The following is a 16,277-nucleotide window of genomic DNA, read 5'->3' as shown; positions in this document are numbered from 1 at the left end:
ATAGTAATGAAACTACATGTACCTTGATACACAGCATATAGAGGCATTATTGGAAAAATTGCCCCTAAATGGAGATAGATGGACCGTTAATGGGGTTTTTTTTAAAGGAAGCCATGCTCGACTTAACAGGTGATTTATTATCAATCAAAAAAAAATTAAATGACTTCCTGTCCTGTCTTTGAACAGCTGACACAGGCGGGTGCATCTCTGCTGGGGGAGTTCAGCGTAATTTTCCATCCCATTCGCGTACAGCAGGGGAGTGGCGTGACGCGAGTGTGCCAGACTCACCCTCTCACCCGTCACAGTCAGCTCTGGCTGGGTTTGGCTTGGCTGGCACACCGACTGCACAGTGGCGCAGCTGTGAGTCCAAACTGCACACACACACAGACACACACACACACAGGAACAAAACACACTCTTGGAAACAAAACACACACACATGATTCCACAGAGCAGAGGTCTGTGCATTCCTAATTACTCCAGTGACATGGAAACACTACAAAGTAGAAAGCATCTGCCTTTCCCCCTCTCTTACATGTCAACATTAATGCCCTTTTTGAAGAGAGGAAAAGAGAAAGAGAAAGAGAGAGGGCCAATTTAGCACAAACCATCTGTCTACTGTAGTGAGATAATACATCTGTTATAGTGAGAGGGAACAGTAATGTAGAGCTGATTTTTACCGATGCATGGAGGAACCTGGAACAAGGCTACGTGTCACGTTACATCAGTTTTTACACCACTTTGCCTTTTTGGGTAGTTTGCACTTAGAGTTTTTACACCTAGACACACACACACAAACACAGGCCACACACAGTCCTATCTGGGTCTCTTCTGTTATCTCAGGAACAAACTCCAGCTATTAAATTCTCAAACATGATCAGCCTCTCTGTGTTACATGTTAATTTATCCTCTATTTTCCTCAACAAGAAAAGTCCACTACTGTATGTTTAAGGTTCTCTTTGTGTCTGAAGCTGAACTGAACCATTTAACAATCTCAAAAAGCCTCATTTCCTGCCTTTATCTTTACTTCTGATTCATAATGTTCATCAGATATTTCCTCAGAACAACCTCCATCCATTGGTATCTCGTTGTGTTCTTCTGGTCCTCTAAGTTCAAAATCAAACATTAGCTGCACATTAGTCCCTGCTAGAACAAAATCCCTTTTTAAATATTAAATATTCAGTGTTTTGCACTATCAAATATTCAATAGCATCCATTTAAGGGCTGTAACAGTGGTCAGGTCAGGAATAAAGTGCAGTGCAGAGTGGAGTGGGTTTGCTGAGTGAGGGGAGGATGCAGGGAGAGGTCGAGGCATGGATGGATGAATGGATGGCTCTCTTTCTTGCCCTTTATTTTCTTTCTCTTCCTGTCTTTTTTTTTTTTTTTTTTTGTAGCAGGCGCTTTGGCCCCTGCAGCCAGCGGGACACAGTTGAGTCCACAGAGTGCCTCCATATCTATGGCTCTCTGCGTTAATGTCCCCCGAGGCCAGGGCTGGCGCTCGGCCCTGCTCAGACCCCAGCCGAGCCCATCTCAGCCCAGACCACCACCGCGGCCTCTCGCTCTGCCTCCCCATCCATTATGCAGCCAAGAGTCCCCAGCTGCAGCCTCACATCTTTCTATTCACCCCTACATTTGCTTCTCTCGCTTGCCCACTCACTCCCCGTGCCGGGTTTAGTTGTTCACACACTCATTCAGACACTCAATCAGCCATGAGCTCCGACAGTCAGTCATCACGAACAGCCGCACATTCATCCTGAACACATAAAACCGCCACCCGTGTACTCTGTTATTGAAGTGATAGACTGAATTGAGTTTTAATTGAATTTAGATACATCTTCATAATTGCTGACAATCATTACACAAGATATTTACAGTCATTATGAAATATTACAATTGGAATTTACAGAAACTTTGTACAAAATATGCCTGACTTCAATGCCTGGATAGTGGGGTCCTTGTTTAGTCATTTCTGGAGAACAAAACATTGACCCAAAAGTCACTGGTGTCTGGAAGTGCTTTAGTTTCAGCAAGTAGATGCTTTTAGAGTCCATTAAAAAGAAAGAAAAGAGAGAAAAGTCCAAAAAGTACAGAGTCAGCAAAGTTGTGAATTGTGTTTTTCTTTTTCCTCAGTTAAATTGCTCTTTTCTTTTTTTTTCTTTTTTTTTGACTGAATGGAACATTTGATCTGTAATTCAACTGCAAAAACAACAACAGAGACCCATTTAAATAGAATAAATCCATAATATTTACACAATAATGTGAGTATTGATTTATAAAAATGAATCATCTCTTTTTCTTTAAACATGATTTATGTTTATCTACAGTTTTTCAAAACAGAAACCTAATCACAATGAAACGCATCATACTTCTATCATTCAATTCTACTGGTAATGATGATTGTGGATTGCCATATTTATGCAGCAACTCTGGTTGCAATGAAACTCAGCTCATCTATCAGCAAAGTTCTTACACCAGCTTAAGTCGTGTTAAAGCCATTCTCCGCCTCTGAAGCTCCTCACCCGATGGCAGAAAGTACGGAGGAGTCAAATGTTCTCTTTAAAAAAATAACACGTGGTGAAATGGACTTGATTCTGTCAGCACAGCAAAAGCGAAACAAAAAACTTGGCCGAAGCGTCACTGTCCAACAGTCCCGCTCTTTCACCGGATCATATGAGACCTTCAACAACTGAGGAAGCTTTTCCTGCTCAGCATTGGCACCATTAAAGCCCCACAGGGATGTCCAGAGAAAAGAGCGCCCCCCCCGCTGTCCACCTGTTGTCATCCAGCGATGCTCAAAACATCCACACCCAGGTGGGCCGTGCTAAGCCAAAGCTGCAAAATGGTAACTGACAGACTAACCTCAACTAGTGAAACTAAAATGCTTTGCGCTCCATCATCATTATGACTGAGATGCAAATGAAATCAAACATAAGCATGCTTTTAAAGGATGTTTTTGATATACAGTAATTATAGGAAAATAGACTATCAAGGATGACTCCTTTAAAATCATTTATAAAGCTTTCCTGGATGCAGACAGCTCGGCTACGAAGTAAATAGATACTAAACAAAACAAATCCTTAAAGTATATGCAAACACAAGCATAAATATTTGATCCACAGAGAGTAAGCTACGAATGACAAATATTAGTGATATATTGAAATTCTGGAACAGGCACCGTTTCTGTCTTTTTAAAACTCGCTCTTCTTTTTCGAGTGTTTGTCAGTCGTTTTTAAGGTGTTTCCCAAATCCTAAAAGAGTCACTGCTGACTGAAGTGTTGGGTGCTGCTGCAGTCCATCCAAAAGTCTTTGCATTCTCTCCACTTTTTCTAAAATGAACCAGCTAAAAAAAGTTGGTGCACTGTTTATCTCTCATTCTCTCTCTCACACACATCACCTCTCTCTCTTGATTTCTCTCATCTTCCCTAACCCCCCTCCCCCATCCCCCCCCTCTTCTTTTCATGCCCGCCACAAGCTGGCCACGGGACGCCGCCGGGTTTAATGGACGTAGTAGAGCCAGTAGACGACGTTGAAGAAGGAGAAGACGGTGGGGAAGATCATCCTGGACCACTTATCGATAGAGTTCACGTCGGACAGGTCTGGGATATTCACCTTGAGCTGGGAGGCCCGTCTCCGTAGGCGTGACTTCTTCTGGGCGTGGCGCTCCAAGGCGCTATGGCCATAGTTCTGGCGGGCCATGGCTGCCCTGCGGTACTGCAGTGTGGAGGTATCATAGGCCAGCATGGTGTTGCGGGGGTCTCCGGGTGCTCCCAGGCCCCGGGACAGATCCCCGCCACCACCCATCTCGTTCTTCATCTCCAGGGTGCTGAACAGGATGTTGTCGTCGGGAGTCATCTGTGTGAGGGTGTAAAAACAGGTGGAGCCATGAGAAGTTACTGCCAAGGGGAAATCTAAAAGTGTTTTTAAGTCTAATCTAAGTCTATTAATATTATCATTAGCTACAATGATCATTAAGTCATTCACTGTGTAAAAAATACTGATGAGGTGCTAGAATGGGTAATGCAAATGAGTCAAAAATTGTGTTACTTACAGTGAATAAAAATTTAAAGCACTTTAAAAGCACTAAGAAAATTATTGATCATCTGTCAATCAATATCTGAGTGATAATACGACCACAAGACTATGAGGTAACATTCCTGGAAGAGCACAACGCACTCCACAAACTAATTCTCATGGAGAAATCTTCATTGTCATCTCAGAATTTCAACCAGAGTGTGGTTAAAATTCTGTCGATTCACAAGACAAACTGAATAAAAAAAGAGAAAAGCAAAGGAAAAAAATGTGACAGGAGAAGGTTGAGAGAAATAGTAAGGACTTTGCAAAGATGGAGGAGAGGCTAAAAAGGTTCAGGGGGCAGGTCAGGAAAGACGTTGTGGGAAGTGAATTCGGATCAACATTTCTTCATCCATAGCCTGACTTCTGAGGAAAAACGTCCCTAGAATCCAATCCTGTCCCGCTGTAAATGGAGCTTGTTGTGTTTTGTTGCTTTTTTTTTTTTTTTTTGTGTAACTCACTTTGAAAGCGAAGCCACTTAGTTGGCACTATTCATCAAACTGCAAATGATCTCTTTCTCTTATCTGGCGATATTTTTTTGTTCAATTGCTTCACTTAGTCTTACAAGAGTTATGAATTTTGAGATTGTACAGTATTTGTATCTGAATGATATTGTAAGAGAAGCTACTGATGTTTTCTTCTCTCTTGCCATATTTGTCATTTCCCATCAATTTAGATGTACAGCCCAAGTTAAGATTAAATTAATGCCTGCAGAAATCAAACTGCTGAGCCATGTTTGTCAGGAAAATGCATGAAGAGCAAACCAAGAGAGGGAAAAAACACAATGGTGGGAGTGATGATCAAAGTTGCCTTAAAAATCTATAGAAATCAAAGAAATGCACAAAAACTACAGCATTTTCCTCTGATCTGGGTTGATTCAGATTGATGACATTGTTAGTTTTGACTTTCAAAACCTCCAGTACCTTATTTCTTTGCTCGCCTAGTCCTAATGCGGCATCGTCCACAAAGATGGGATCCCACATCGAGTCATATGCGTCAATTTCCCTCTGTTTCATTCTGGCATACAGAGCATCATCTCTCTGAACTACATTTCCCACCAGCCACTGCAAGCATACAAAATCAGCACTGTTACTTAGGGGAAATCGTAGCTTGCCACACTCAGAAGGAAAGGGTGTTTTATTTTTTATGTTGCTGTTGTTCCTGCTAACGTTAGCAGCTGAATAAAATTTAAAGGGAAGGCTTTGGCACCACAGCCAGAGATTCTTTTTTTTCCAAGGCGCCTTGCCCTTTGAGAGACACAGAAATATGGAGATAAAGCATAAGCCAATCATTGCTTCTGCATTCACTCTTTCAGATCCTAGTCTGAGTCATAAAGTTGATACACAAAGCTAAACCAGTGAGAAACGGAGAGCTAGAGCAGGAGTAAAGAGTGCTGGTAAAGGACATCAAGCATTGATCACAGCATCACATTGACCTTGACAGGAGAAGAAGTCATTTGCTCCCACATAAACAAACACACACATTAACCGACAGCACAGATACCTGTAGAGGAAGTTTGCCTGCACATGTACCTTGTTGGGGTCAGGTCTCAGCTTCTCGTTATTGGCCGTGGCTGCTTTCTCGGCCGCCTTCTTCTGCCGCTGGGGGCCCTGGCCGAAGAAGATGTAGTTGACGAAGGCGTACTCCAGCAGGGCCAGGAAGACGAACACGAAGCAGCCCATCAGGTACATGTCAATAGCCTTCACGTAGGGGATCTTTGGGAGTGTCTCTCGCAAGTGGGTGTTGATGGTGGTCATGGTCAGCACCGTAGTGATCCCTGGATACCACAGGTCACACGTTTAGAAAGAAAGTGAAGTCATTTTTACCATGATCTGTACAGTAAAAACAAAAATAAGGTGGTAAAGACGACAAAAGGTTGTGTTAGATTTTTAGCCTTGCTCGCTGCATGGCTCTAGGTAAGGTCAATCTGTTGGTGCAACGCTTTGGTCCAGACTGGAATATCTCAACAACAACAACAACTGTGTGGATTAAGATGAATTAATTTTGTACAGACATTCATTGTCCACAGAACACGTATCCTACTGACTTTGGCGATCTCCTGACTTTTCATCTAACATCACCAGCAGGTTGACATTTGTGGTTTTGAGTGTTGGTTGGATGGCCATGAAATGTAGTGCAAACATTCATGTGCCCGTCAGGATGAATAATATTAAATTTGGTGATTCATTAACTTTTTATCAAACTGTCAGGTCACAGTTTTAATTTGTCCAATACCTAATGTCCCAACTCGTCAAATACAGACGCTTGGTCAGTGGTCCTACATGTCAAACTATAATGCTCTATGTACCCCCTCCAGCTTCAGTTTTAGACTCACTTTCTCCCCTTTTATATGACGGCAGTGTCTCAGAGCATCAAAAAGTGCAGTTGTCCAGTGCATCTTATACCACCGCTAAAGAGTGCCCTGGTGTGTCGGTATCGGACGCTGAGGGCCACTGACCAATGTTGGTAAACGACAGGTTAAGAATACGACCAGGGTAAAAGACCCGCAAAACTAAAGACATTCCCATCAGCCTCAGCTGTACTTTGTGCTTAGTACGATTTAAAACATTTTAGCATGCTAACACACTAAACTATGACAAACATAGTAAACATTATACCTATTAGCATGTTAGCATGTTCAGTTTCAGTGTCCGAAATCTGACTTTACACCTCACTATTCAGTAAACTGTTTCCAGTATGGAGTGGTGCAGGTATGATACCCGGAAGTTAGCATCGCCCTGGTTCCCTCAACAAAAAGCTTTTGGTATTTTTCCCTTGTGTTTTGGATAATTGCAGAAGACAAGCTCTGAGGCAAACAAAAGCATTACGATACATGTTTTGTTCAGCAAGATAATCTTTACAAAGACCACTACTTATGATTTTTTAAGCATAAACAATCGCCAGAAGTAAAAAGCTAACATAAGGCTATGAATGAACTACACTATGGTTGCATGTCATCACCACAACAAGGCTGTAAAGGTGATCTTAGGTGTGATGACATATTATGTCCCTGACAACCTCTGCAGTTCTTATTTAGCCACTTGTTAGCAATTGCCTTTTTGAAGACACATAAAAGCTTTAAAACTCACAAATTAGCTATCTAACTGATGTATTTTATGTCATAGAACAAAACGTGAAAGTCTCTTAAGCTTGTCTAAACCACAGACCTTATTTCAGGCATGTAACCAAAAACCCATACCCATAAAAAACCCATTGCCTGCAATACGAGGGAACTTTAAGTGCTAAAATGCTAACTCATTCTCTGGTTGTAGGACTCATTCCTGCACTGCTCTTTAAAGTAAGCAGTGACTGAACAAAGGTGTCTCTTTTTTTGGAGTTGCTGAACATCAAAATAACTGAGATCAGGTGCTCATCTTCACAGAACATGAGTATGTGCTCGTGAACATGAGCATTCATGTTTATCGTGTACATTTTATAGCATGTATTTATAGCAAACAGACAGGCGTGAAATAATGTGAACCCATATGGATAAAAGGATCCCTGGAAACCTCCTGAGACTGAAACTGTGTGTGAGTAAGTGTGTGTTTCACTAGGTTTATATCTAATCTCATATTCAAATGGCCACGGAACAAACTGTAGGCTATATAAAAGCACACTGTAAACATCTGCTATTAGTCACAGCACAATTCACCTGTTTTTTTTTTTTGACATACACACACTGTGTTTGATACATTAGTCATCTGCATGCACAATCTGCATTTGGTCAGATTCACACGTATTATAAATAACCCAGCAGCCAGCAGTGTCACTGTAGCATGGAGCCTCGTCTCTCATTGGCTGCGTTGGCTTGCTGCACATTCTCAGGACACAGAGAGGAGGCAGATCTTTAAATTACGTTACCCTCTGAACGCACCGTCTGGGGCTCCAACCCGCATGTGTCCCACTCCAGAAAACAAATGGTGTGTGACAAGAACGACACACATAAAGCTCAAAGCCATCTCCTCTGCTGCTCTGACCTGTCATACCCAAGTTTAGCACTAAAGGGAGCTTTCATTTCAGCATCACCGGTGGTTTGACATTGGTGTAAAAATATTCAAATGCGTAAGGTGCATTTAAGCAAATGTTGCCACCTTTCGCTCAGCTGTACAGTAATTTAGCCGTGATCTGGCTCGGATAAGCTGAGATCTCCGACCAATGAGAGGCTCCGATAGACAGACAGGCAGAGAGAAAGACAGCACGCTTCAAGGTCGAGCTGCAGCGCATCTCGCTCTGCATGAGTCATGCATATAGTCATCTCTGAACAACAGACATTTAGCCAGGCAGCCTATCACACACTGCTATCACTCACATGCTTAGAGCTAATGAGGAATAAAGTAAACGCTGAGAAAATAACAGGTCAAAACAGAGATCAGGCAGACGCAGTAACGTACAGATCAAGTCTTAATGTTAAAGGCTCAATGTATGTTAAACGGCTCTTTTTATGCTCTCTTATCATTTAGCTTTGGGTTATTTCTCAGGGTCACTGTTCAGCGGTGGCGAGGCAATCCTACCCAGGGCCACTCTGGCAGCCGAGGCGTCGTAGTTGATCCAGAAGGAGACCCAGGAAAGGATGGTAATCAGGATGGAAGGCATGTATGTCTGCAGGATGAAGTAACCAATGTTCCTCTTCAGTTTGAAGCTGAGGGACAGGCGGGGGTAGGAACCTGAAGGAGGCACAGGGAGAGAGGAAGTGGGATGGAAATAGATTTTCCTCAATGACGCTCACTAAAAGCTATATTTTCCTTGACACCTGGGAGCCAGCCACATCTGACTTTTTTATTGTGTGTGTGTGGATTTTAATATTAAAGATTAAACAAAGGAGTGTTTTTAATTTAAAGTAAATGTCCTTTTTCCGAAATAACCTGTTTTCAGCTCAAGTGCACGAGGAAACCTGCTCCTGCAAAGGACCAAAGCTAAAGTTGAGTGCTGTACCTACCTGTAGAGAAGACCACGTTCTTAGAGATGAGTTTATAGTCCACAATAGAGAACTGTGGCAGCTCTATTCTGTCGACCCCGGACACGGCACCATCTCCACCTCGCCAGTAAAACTCAATATCATCTGTGGTGTAGCCATCTGCAGAGACACCAAACAGAAACATTACCATCACCTGGTCATGGTTTAGAATATACATAATCTAGTGTAGAAATGTTGATAGTCAGTGTCAGTGGTTTTGTGTGTTTCATGTTTCATCCACATGGAATCAGGGTGACAGCAGGCGCAAACCAGATTTTAATTTAGTGGACAAGAGCAGGACGGTGAAGTTGGCGGCTAGCAGAGAATGTTGGCAACAGTAACAAGTTGAATTATTTGAACTTTTTTGCCATCGTCACATGCATCTTAACATAAGGTAAAAACATGGGCTATCTGCAATTATTAGACATTACTAGAAAATTACATGAAATAATAAACACAATATAAATTTCTTTAATATATCTTATTCAATTCTCTGTAAACAATAGGGCATCACAATCGCAACATATTGTCATGCATGTTTTGTTTAACTGTCCTGTCATTTTGTTGGACTTTTTGTTTGTTTTTCCTGTGCTGTTCAGAAGCTGTTTTCCACCTGCCGTCTTCAGTTTTCCTGATTCCATGTAAATGCAGCTCATTCACTACAAATACCCCTCACCATTTTCTACAGCAGTAGTTCCCAACAAGTGGTTACAAAGTACATTTGAGGGGTCAGAAGACAATTAACAAGTATGGAAAAAGGAAAAACAAAATAATTTCGGCTACATTAAATTGTGTTTATTTTGAGGGGTGTTTCTGACAGCCCATTATCCCAAAAATACACCCGTTTCCCCAACACCTCCCTCACACACTCAATGGATAAGGGAAGTCCTTAATTTTGTCAAACAGGTGCATAATGAGGGGCTCCTTACGAGAGCTGGACTTTCCAGATGTTCCTGAATGAATGATCATCTATTTTACAGACAGGCAGTTGTCCGACTAACAACCATTATATTACGTTTTAGTATTTAGTGTAATATTTATTATCATGCACATATTTTCACATATTTTTATATTTTAATTTTACTACTATGTTGTTTTGTTCTGTGTGTTGTTCCGGTCACTGATTTGGTTTGTAGTATTTGTCTTGTCTTAGCCCTGTCTCGATTTGTATTGTTCTTATTTTACTTACTACTTACTTTTTTGTTGTGTCAATATTGGACTGACCAAATATAAGTGTGCTTTCTTTCTGCTTTGTTGGGAAAATCTCAATAAACAGATTTGGGGAAAAAAAACAAAAAAAAAACACCCATTACTCGAAAATCCCATTACACTCTCCCTGCAGTTAGTCTCAGTTTCCCAGCAACATTTGAGACTACGTCACACCAGTGTTTTTGCCAACCCATCCCCATTTTTCCAGTGACATTTGTGCCACCAACCATGGAGGTTTAACGCCAAAACACGATCTTTTCCTGATCATAAACAAGTGGTTTATGTTCCTGAACCTCACCACATTCACCACAGCGTTGTTGACATGTAACATATCCGTAGTTTCCAGAAATTTACAATGCAATGTTGTTGTTTTTTTCGGAGAAACAGGACTTCGGAGCAATGCATGTTTGTTTTGGGGATAATGGGCTGTTGGAGAAATAAGCTTTGGGTCCAGTGGGGCATTTTTTTTGGATAACAGGGCATCTGAATTTGGGCTGTCTTAACAATGGGTGGTCCCCCCTGTAAAGAGGTGTCAAAAGTTAACTTGGCTTTGTTTTAAAGTGCTACAAGCCAAAAGACTGAAAGTCGCTGCTCTAAAGCCTTCACACATTCTTAATTGGTTTACATTATTTTCAAAACACTGTGAAAACCAACATGACTCTTCAGATTTGTAATCCATTACATATAACATTTCAGTAACTTTTGTTAGCTGTCAGAGACAAACTATAAATGCATGTTAACACAGTAGCAAGCAGGTCATTTTTAAAATCCTTTTTTGGTGGTGTGTTTAAGTGCTCACAGGAAGCACCAGAAACATCACTTGCATAGGTGTAAAGACCAAAGAGAAACATGGCTTATATGTGTTTTCTATCTTTGATTTTCCAACAACAGCTCAAGAACACAATATCATTCAACAAACTCTCATATCTTTTATGGTGGAGCTTCCTTGAACACACCAACAAGGAAGAGTTTTCAATAAGACCTTTGTTCTCCTCATCACCAACACAAACAAACAACATTCACAAATAAATGTAGCTACATATTCACTGTGTTTAGACCAACATGTGAAGCAGGTTTGTTTTCATAACTTACTCTTATGAACTTGAAACAATGACTGTAGCTGCAGGTAGGACATTGGTTTCAAATATATTTTTGTATGGTTTGGAGAATGACCCTTAAAGACAACGTTAAAATGTGAAAATGGATGTATGGTTGTCACTTAAAACTATAAACCTAAAGACTAATGTTGGGAGCAAAACATTCTACAATAGCAACCCACATGTTGCTGTATTTTAAAGCTACATACCACAGCAGAGAATTTGAGCATCATGTTTTTGTCGCACATGCATGCAAACCATTGCAGTTGCATTCGGGTGACTCCAGTGTTGCAGACTGTCTCAGACATAAACAGCGACGCAGGGAAACAGGGAGCAGCCATCTCCGCTCTCCCTCACATTGCTCCCAGTTCTACTCTGTCTGCGTCACACTCAAAATAGAGGCAGTGACCTATTCAGGTGTGATGAATAATTAAACTGCGAGGCTTTGATTTTTAAAAATGAACACACAATTCTTTGTTGCTGTGACATTCAAGGTGAAGTTAGTCATGGTGCTTGCGTTGGGCTGTTATTGGTTGGACAGGCAGCTAACTTCACCCATAGGCGTTTTTCACAGCACAGTTTGGCTTGTCATAGTGAGGAAAGCACGGGTGTTGCTAACAATATCAACAATGACTGCTCCCCGCATGAACCTGCATGAACAACTCCAGGACCCTGAAACTGAGGCCTGAACGCACATTATTAATCTGTTTACACCCGTGTATTTCCCACTGAGACACGTCAAAATGTCTGCTGTGAAGAAGTTAAAGGTGGAGTAGGTGAATCTGGAGAAAGATAGCTGAATGTTGAGTTTTGGGTTGGTGGTTGGTCGAGCTACCTGCCCAAAGTGTTGGTGTTTGACGACCTGGGAATGAGACTCAACAATCAACCGTTTTCCTTCAGAATCGCCTACTACAAAAACAACAATGCTTTATTCTGTCTCTTTACAAATTCTGCCTTACTTATCCTGTCTGTGGCACTCAGCATCCTACTAAATATGTAAATCTTGCACAACAGGTCACAAATATATAGTTTTATTTTGAAAACAGGCTAAAAAATCATACACAGCCAGACACTGTAGCTTTTAGTGAATGTTACTCAAACAGGAGTAAATTCTGAGTTTGTCAGGGACTATTTTTAGCTGCGGATTAATCCACATTAGGTGCTCTAGTGAGTACTTACAGCAGCAGGAGGTGTGTGTGTGGGACTGACTCCATATAAAAAAAAGTGTGTGTGTTCATGGTAATGAAGGAGCATGTCAGCTGGTGCACTGGTGTGGCTCACTGATGTCTTTTAGTAGTTTCTGAACAACGGTGGAGGTCTGTGACATATGAGGAATAAACTAGACAAACAATACTTAATAGTATTTATTTAGCACACAAGTATTTGCTTTGTAAGTGGAGTAATGGTGTCCTGAGCAGAGAATGAAATCACACTCCCTGTGTGTGTTGTAATCTGAGCTTCTCTGTTCTTTGTTGTGGTACACAGGCCAGCCACGTGTGTACATGTTAGTGCATGTGACTCCCTGTGTGTGTAATCACTAGCTAGCTAATCAGCAGTCACTCTGCACTGTGCTCAAATGGCAATAATCACCGACAACACCGTTCCAACCTAAAGTGGCTAAACAATGTAGTTGCAGAAGTGTTACGCCAACCTTTCGGCTCCTACACATGTTAATAACATTAGTTCTGTCAGCACTGTTGCCATTGTTGGCACTGTTCACACTGTTAGCACTGCTAGCTGCTGGATCAGCCACCTTCATGTTGAGAGCCATGTGCAGGCGATCTCGGCTCAGACTCTGAATCATAGATATGCTCTGAATGTCAAGTACAGCTCCAGGGAAGACTTTTATTTGTAGGCCAACATGGAAGTTAGCATCGCCCTGGTTCCCTCATCAAAAAGCCTACCGGATTTTTCTATTAGGTTTTGGAATTTTAAGCTCTGTCACAAACAAACATTAATGATACTTGCACGTTTTGTTTAGCAAGACAATCCTCACAGATGAACACCTCTTTTATGAATTTTGAAGCCTAAATGCACTCGGCAAAAGTAAAAAGCTGACATTAGGCTATAAACAAACTAAACCATGGTCACATGACTTTAACGTTGCTACTACAACAGGGCTGTAAAACCGGGTTCACTGCAGTCTTATTTAGCCACTTGTTAGCAACCGTCTTTTTTAAGATACGTAAAGGCGTTAAAATGTACAAACAGGGTATTTACTGACAGATTTTATGTCATAGAACAAAGCATGACAGTCTCTTAAGCTTGTGTTAACCGCTGACCTCATTTCAGACATTTAACCAAAAACACATTCAAAAACCTGTTGACTTTGAGACGAGGGAACTGAAAATGCTAACTCATTTCCGGGTTTTAGGATTCATTCCTGCACCACTCCACTGTTGTCGGGGTGAAATAAAACACAGAATACACCCTGGTGCAGCTGTGGAGCACAGTGTGGTTGATATTGAAATTGATAGAGTAAGCTTTCCCTCCATGCCTTGTGCAGCCCCACGTCATCCCAATTAGGGCCCGAGTCCACCATGCTGCTGTTTTGATGTGCAGCGCAGTTCAGTTCTGATCATCCATGACCCGCTGCGATCAGGAGGGTGTTTTGGAGAGGGAGGTTTTGGCACAAAGAATGGCGTTAGGGAGCATTTTATGGCGTGTACATAACTGGCCAGTCAGTTTGTAGCTCCATTAGTTCTGGATCATTGTCTCCGTTTGGAAAGATGTCAATGTATTACATCACTGCATTCATCCTGGGCTGTCATGTGAGAGAGACACTGCAGCAGAGGCTCTAAGATATGCATATGTATGTGGGTGTGTATCTTCATGTGTATGTATGCACTACAATAGATGTTGTATTGGAGAGGTAGAAATCAATTATTGTTCGGTGCAGTCCAGCGTGTGAGACCAGTGGTCGGAGCCACAGTAGTGAGCTGCTGATGTATCAGGGGATCTGGGGTTTTAAGACTTGTGTCTGTTAAAAATGCATCAAGTTTATCAAGGGAAGTGAGAGTTCTCTGGGCTCATTAGTCTGAATAAAATAGCATGCTCTGGCATGAAGCGATTCCAACGTTAAAACCATTGCCAGTTAATCCATATGAGAGCAGATACTGCCTGGTGATCAAAACTGGAGCTGTGTGTGTGTGAGAGAGAGATGGAGTGTGTGTGTGCATTTTGTGTTGGGCTGCCTGAGAGAGGAGGAGGAGAAAAAAAGAGAGCATGAGTGATGGAGAGAGAGATAAAAAGACTGGGAGAAAAAAAAAAAGACGAGGATGAGACCGTGCAAAGAAAGGAGATGAGAAACGGAAAGAGAGAGTGATGAGGAGAGAGATGGCGAGCATAATGGGAGAGGAGCAGCGAGAGGCGGTTCTGACCCGCGCTGTTTTTGTGCTGCTTTAACGCTGCTGGCAATAGCGTGATCAAACCCGGAAAGACTGAGCCCTACACCACATCCCAGCCCCATAATCCTTTTCTCCGGGGACCCAGATAAAACATGCAGAGGACCTCGTCTTTCCCTCTCATGTTCCTCCACACTCCCTCCTTCCCTCGACTCGAGAACGCCGGATCACGTACAATTACAAACTCCATGTGAAATGAGCTCTTTGTACTGTACAAACATGGAGGCAGTTTTCGGGAGGAAGCTGCACATAACATCCACTATCAGCACACCCCTGAAACACTGGACCTAATCAGGCTCCTCCACGCCTTGGGAAGCCACTGCAGTTGGAGTTGAATTAATTAGGCTGGATGTTATCAGTCAGTGAGCCATTAGTGATGTTCCTCTTCTTGATGCGTATCTCTTGATATCTCATCAGCCTTTCTCAGCATTTTACATGCAGTCTTATCAACCTTCCTTCTACCTTGCCGCCACCGGGCCGGCAGACTGTTTTCAAACCAGATTTCAGAGCTGCATGTGTACGTGGGATCTGTTTAATTCTACGTCTACGTGTGGGCGTGAGAGCTGGTTGTCAGGGACAACGGTACTTACAGCTTTCAATCTCCAGGGTGCAGTTTTGCTCATCTAGAGGGTAGCGGCGCAGGTCCATCATGCAGGCTGCAGTTGTGGTGATCCTACACATAGAGAGTGGGATGGAAAATATAGTGTTTGTTAAAGAGCCGGCCGAGGCAGCCCAGTTCATTTCATTTGACCTTCAGCGCAGAGTACGATGTAGCGGAATGATGACAAATCCGTATAACTGAGGAGCAGCTGATACAGAAACAGATGAACAAAAAAATCAAATGCTGTTTTAAAAAAATCAAGTCACCCAAGCGGGGCTGGGTACTGTTTAAAAAATTACAACACCACCACCACCAACACTAGTACCAGGGGCGTAAATGTAGACAGTGCAGGCAGTGCGGTTGACTGGGGCCCATGGGGTGGAGGGGCCCGACTGCCACCTGGAAATACACCCGTGTTCAAAGAAGAACTCACATTAAAACAAAAATGGTGCTATTTTCCATATATGCCCTAAATAAGGCAAACCCATCTCCATCATGGTGTTCTGGTTTTGTAAAACAGTGTCAATCTATAACAAATTATAAACCTATTCTACATAAACTGTTTAAAAAACTATAATTTACCAATAAAAAACTATCAAGTTAAACAAATATTTTCTTTTGTAGATTTGTCTTATACAGATATGTAATGATGATTGCTGTGTAATATGTATGTGAATGTGTCCAATATCAAGTATCTGCAAGTGGATGTAACGTAAAAGCAGCAGTAAGACACACTGGGCTCTAGTTTCCGGGCGCAGCACAGGGTGGCAAACCCCGCACAGAGCTCGTTTCGAGCAGCGCAACCCGAGGCGCGCTCAGTTTGGTAGTTTGGCAGACCGAGGTGCGCTGAGATGGGTGTGGCGGCGCAGCAGGGGGAGGTGTCGACAGATCCAGCTTGGCGCAGTGACAGTTTCGTGCCAAAAGGCTTCACTGAAGGTGCG

At 42.3% G+C, this 16,277-nt stretch overlaps 1 protein-coding gene across 2 annotated transcripts in view; it reads right to left on the bottom strand.

Annotated features, from left to right (window-relative positions):
• Positions 1-1,791: 1,791 nt before the first annotated feature.
• The window catches only part of gabrb2a (gamma-aminobutyric acid type A receptor subunit beta2a), a 46,826-nt gene continuing 32,340 nt past the window's right edge, over positions 1,792-16,277 (bottom strand). Inside the window, exons 5-10 of one of the 2 annotated variants that reach the window (XM_050042745.1) lie at positions 15,326-15,408; positions 9,008-9,145; positions 8,583-8,735; positions 5,604-5,848; positions 4,995-5,135; positions 1,792-3,852 (exon numbers count right to left, since the gene is read on the bottom strand). In XM_050042745.1, coding sequence (XP_049898702.1) covers positions 3,496-3,852; positions 4,995-5,135; positions 5,604-5,848; positions 8,583-8,735; positions 9,008-9,145; positions 15,326-15,408 — 1,117 coding nt within the window. In that variant the 3' untranslated portion in view covers positions 1,792-3,495. The remainder of the gene's footprint in view (positions 3,853-4,994; positions 5,136-5,603; positions 5,849-8,582; positions 8,736-9,007; positions 9,146-15,325; positions 15,409-16,277) is intronic. The other variant, XM_050042746.1, reaches the window with a different exon arrangement.

This window comes from Epinephelus moara, chromosome 4 (genome assembly GCF_006386435.1).
Source record: "Epinephelus moara isolate mb chromosome 4, YSFRI_EMoa_1.0, whole genome shotgun sequence".
Classification (NCBI taxonomy): Eukaryota; Metazoa; Chordata; class Actinopteri; order Perciformes; family Serranidae; genus Epinephelus; species Epinephelus moara.
Note: the sequence above shows the minus strand (reverse complement) of the source record. Positions and strands in the feature narration are given on the sequence as shown.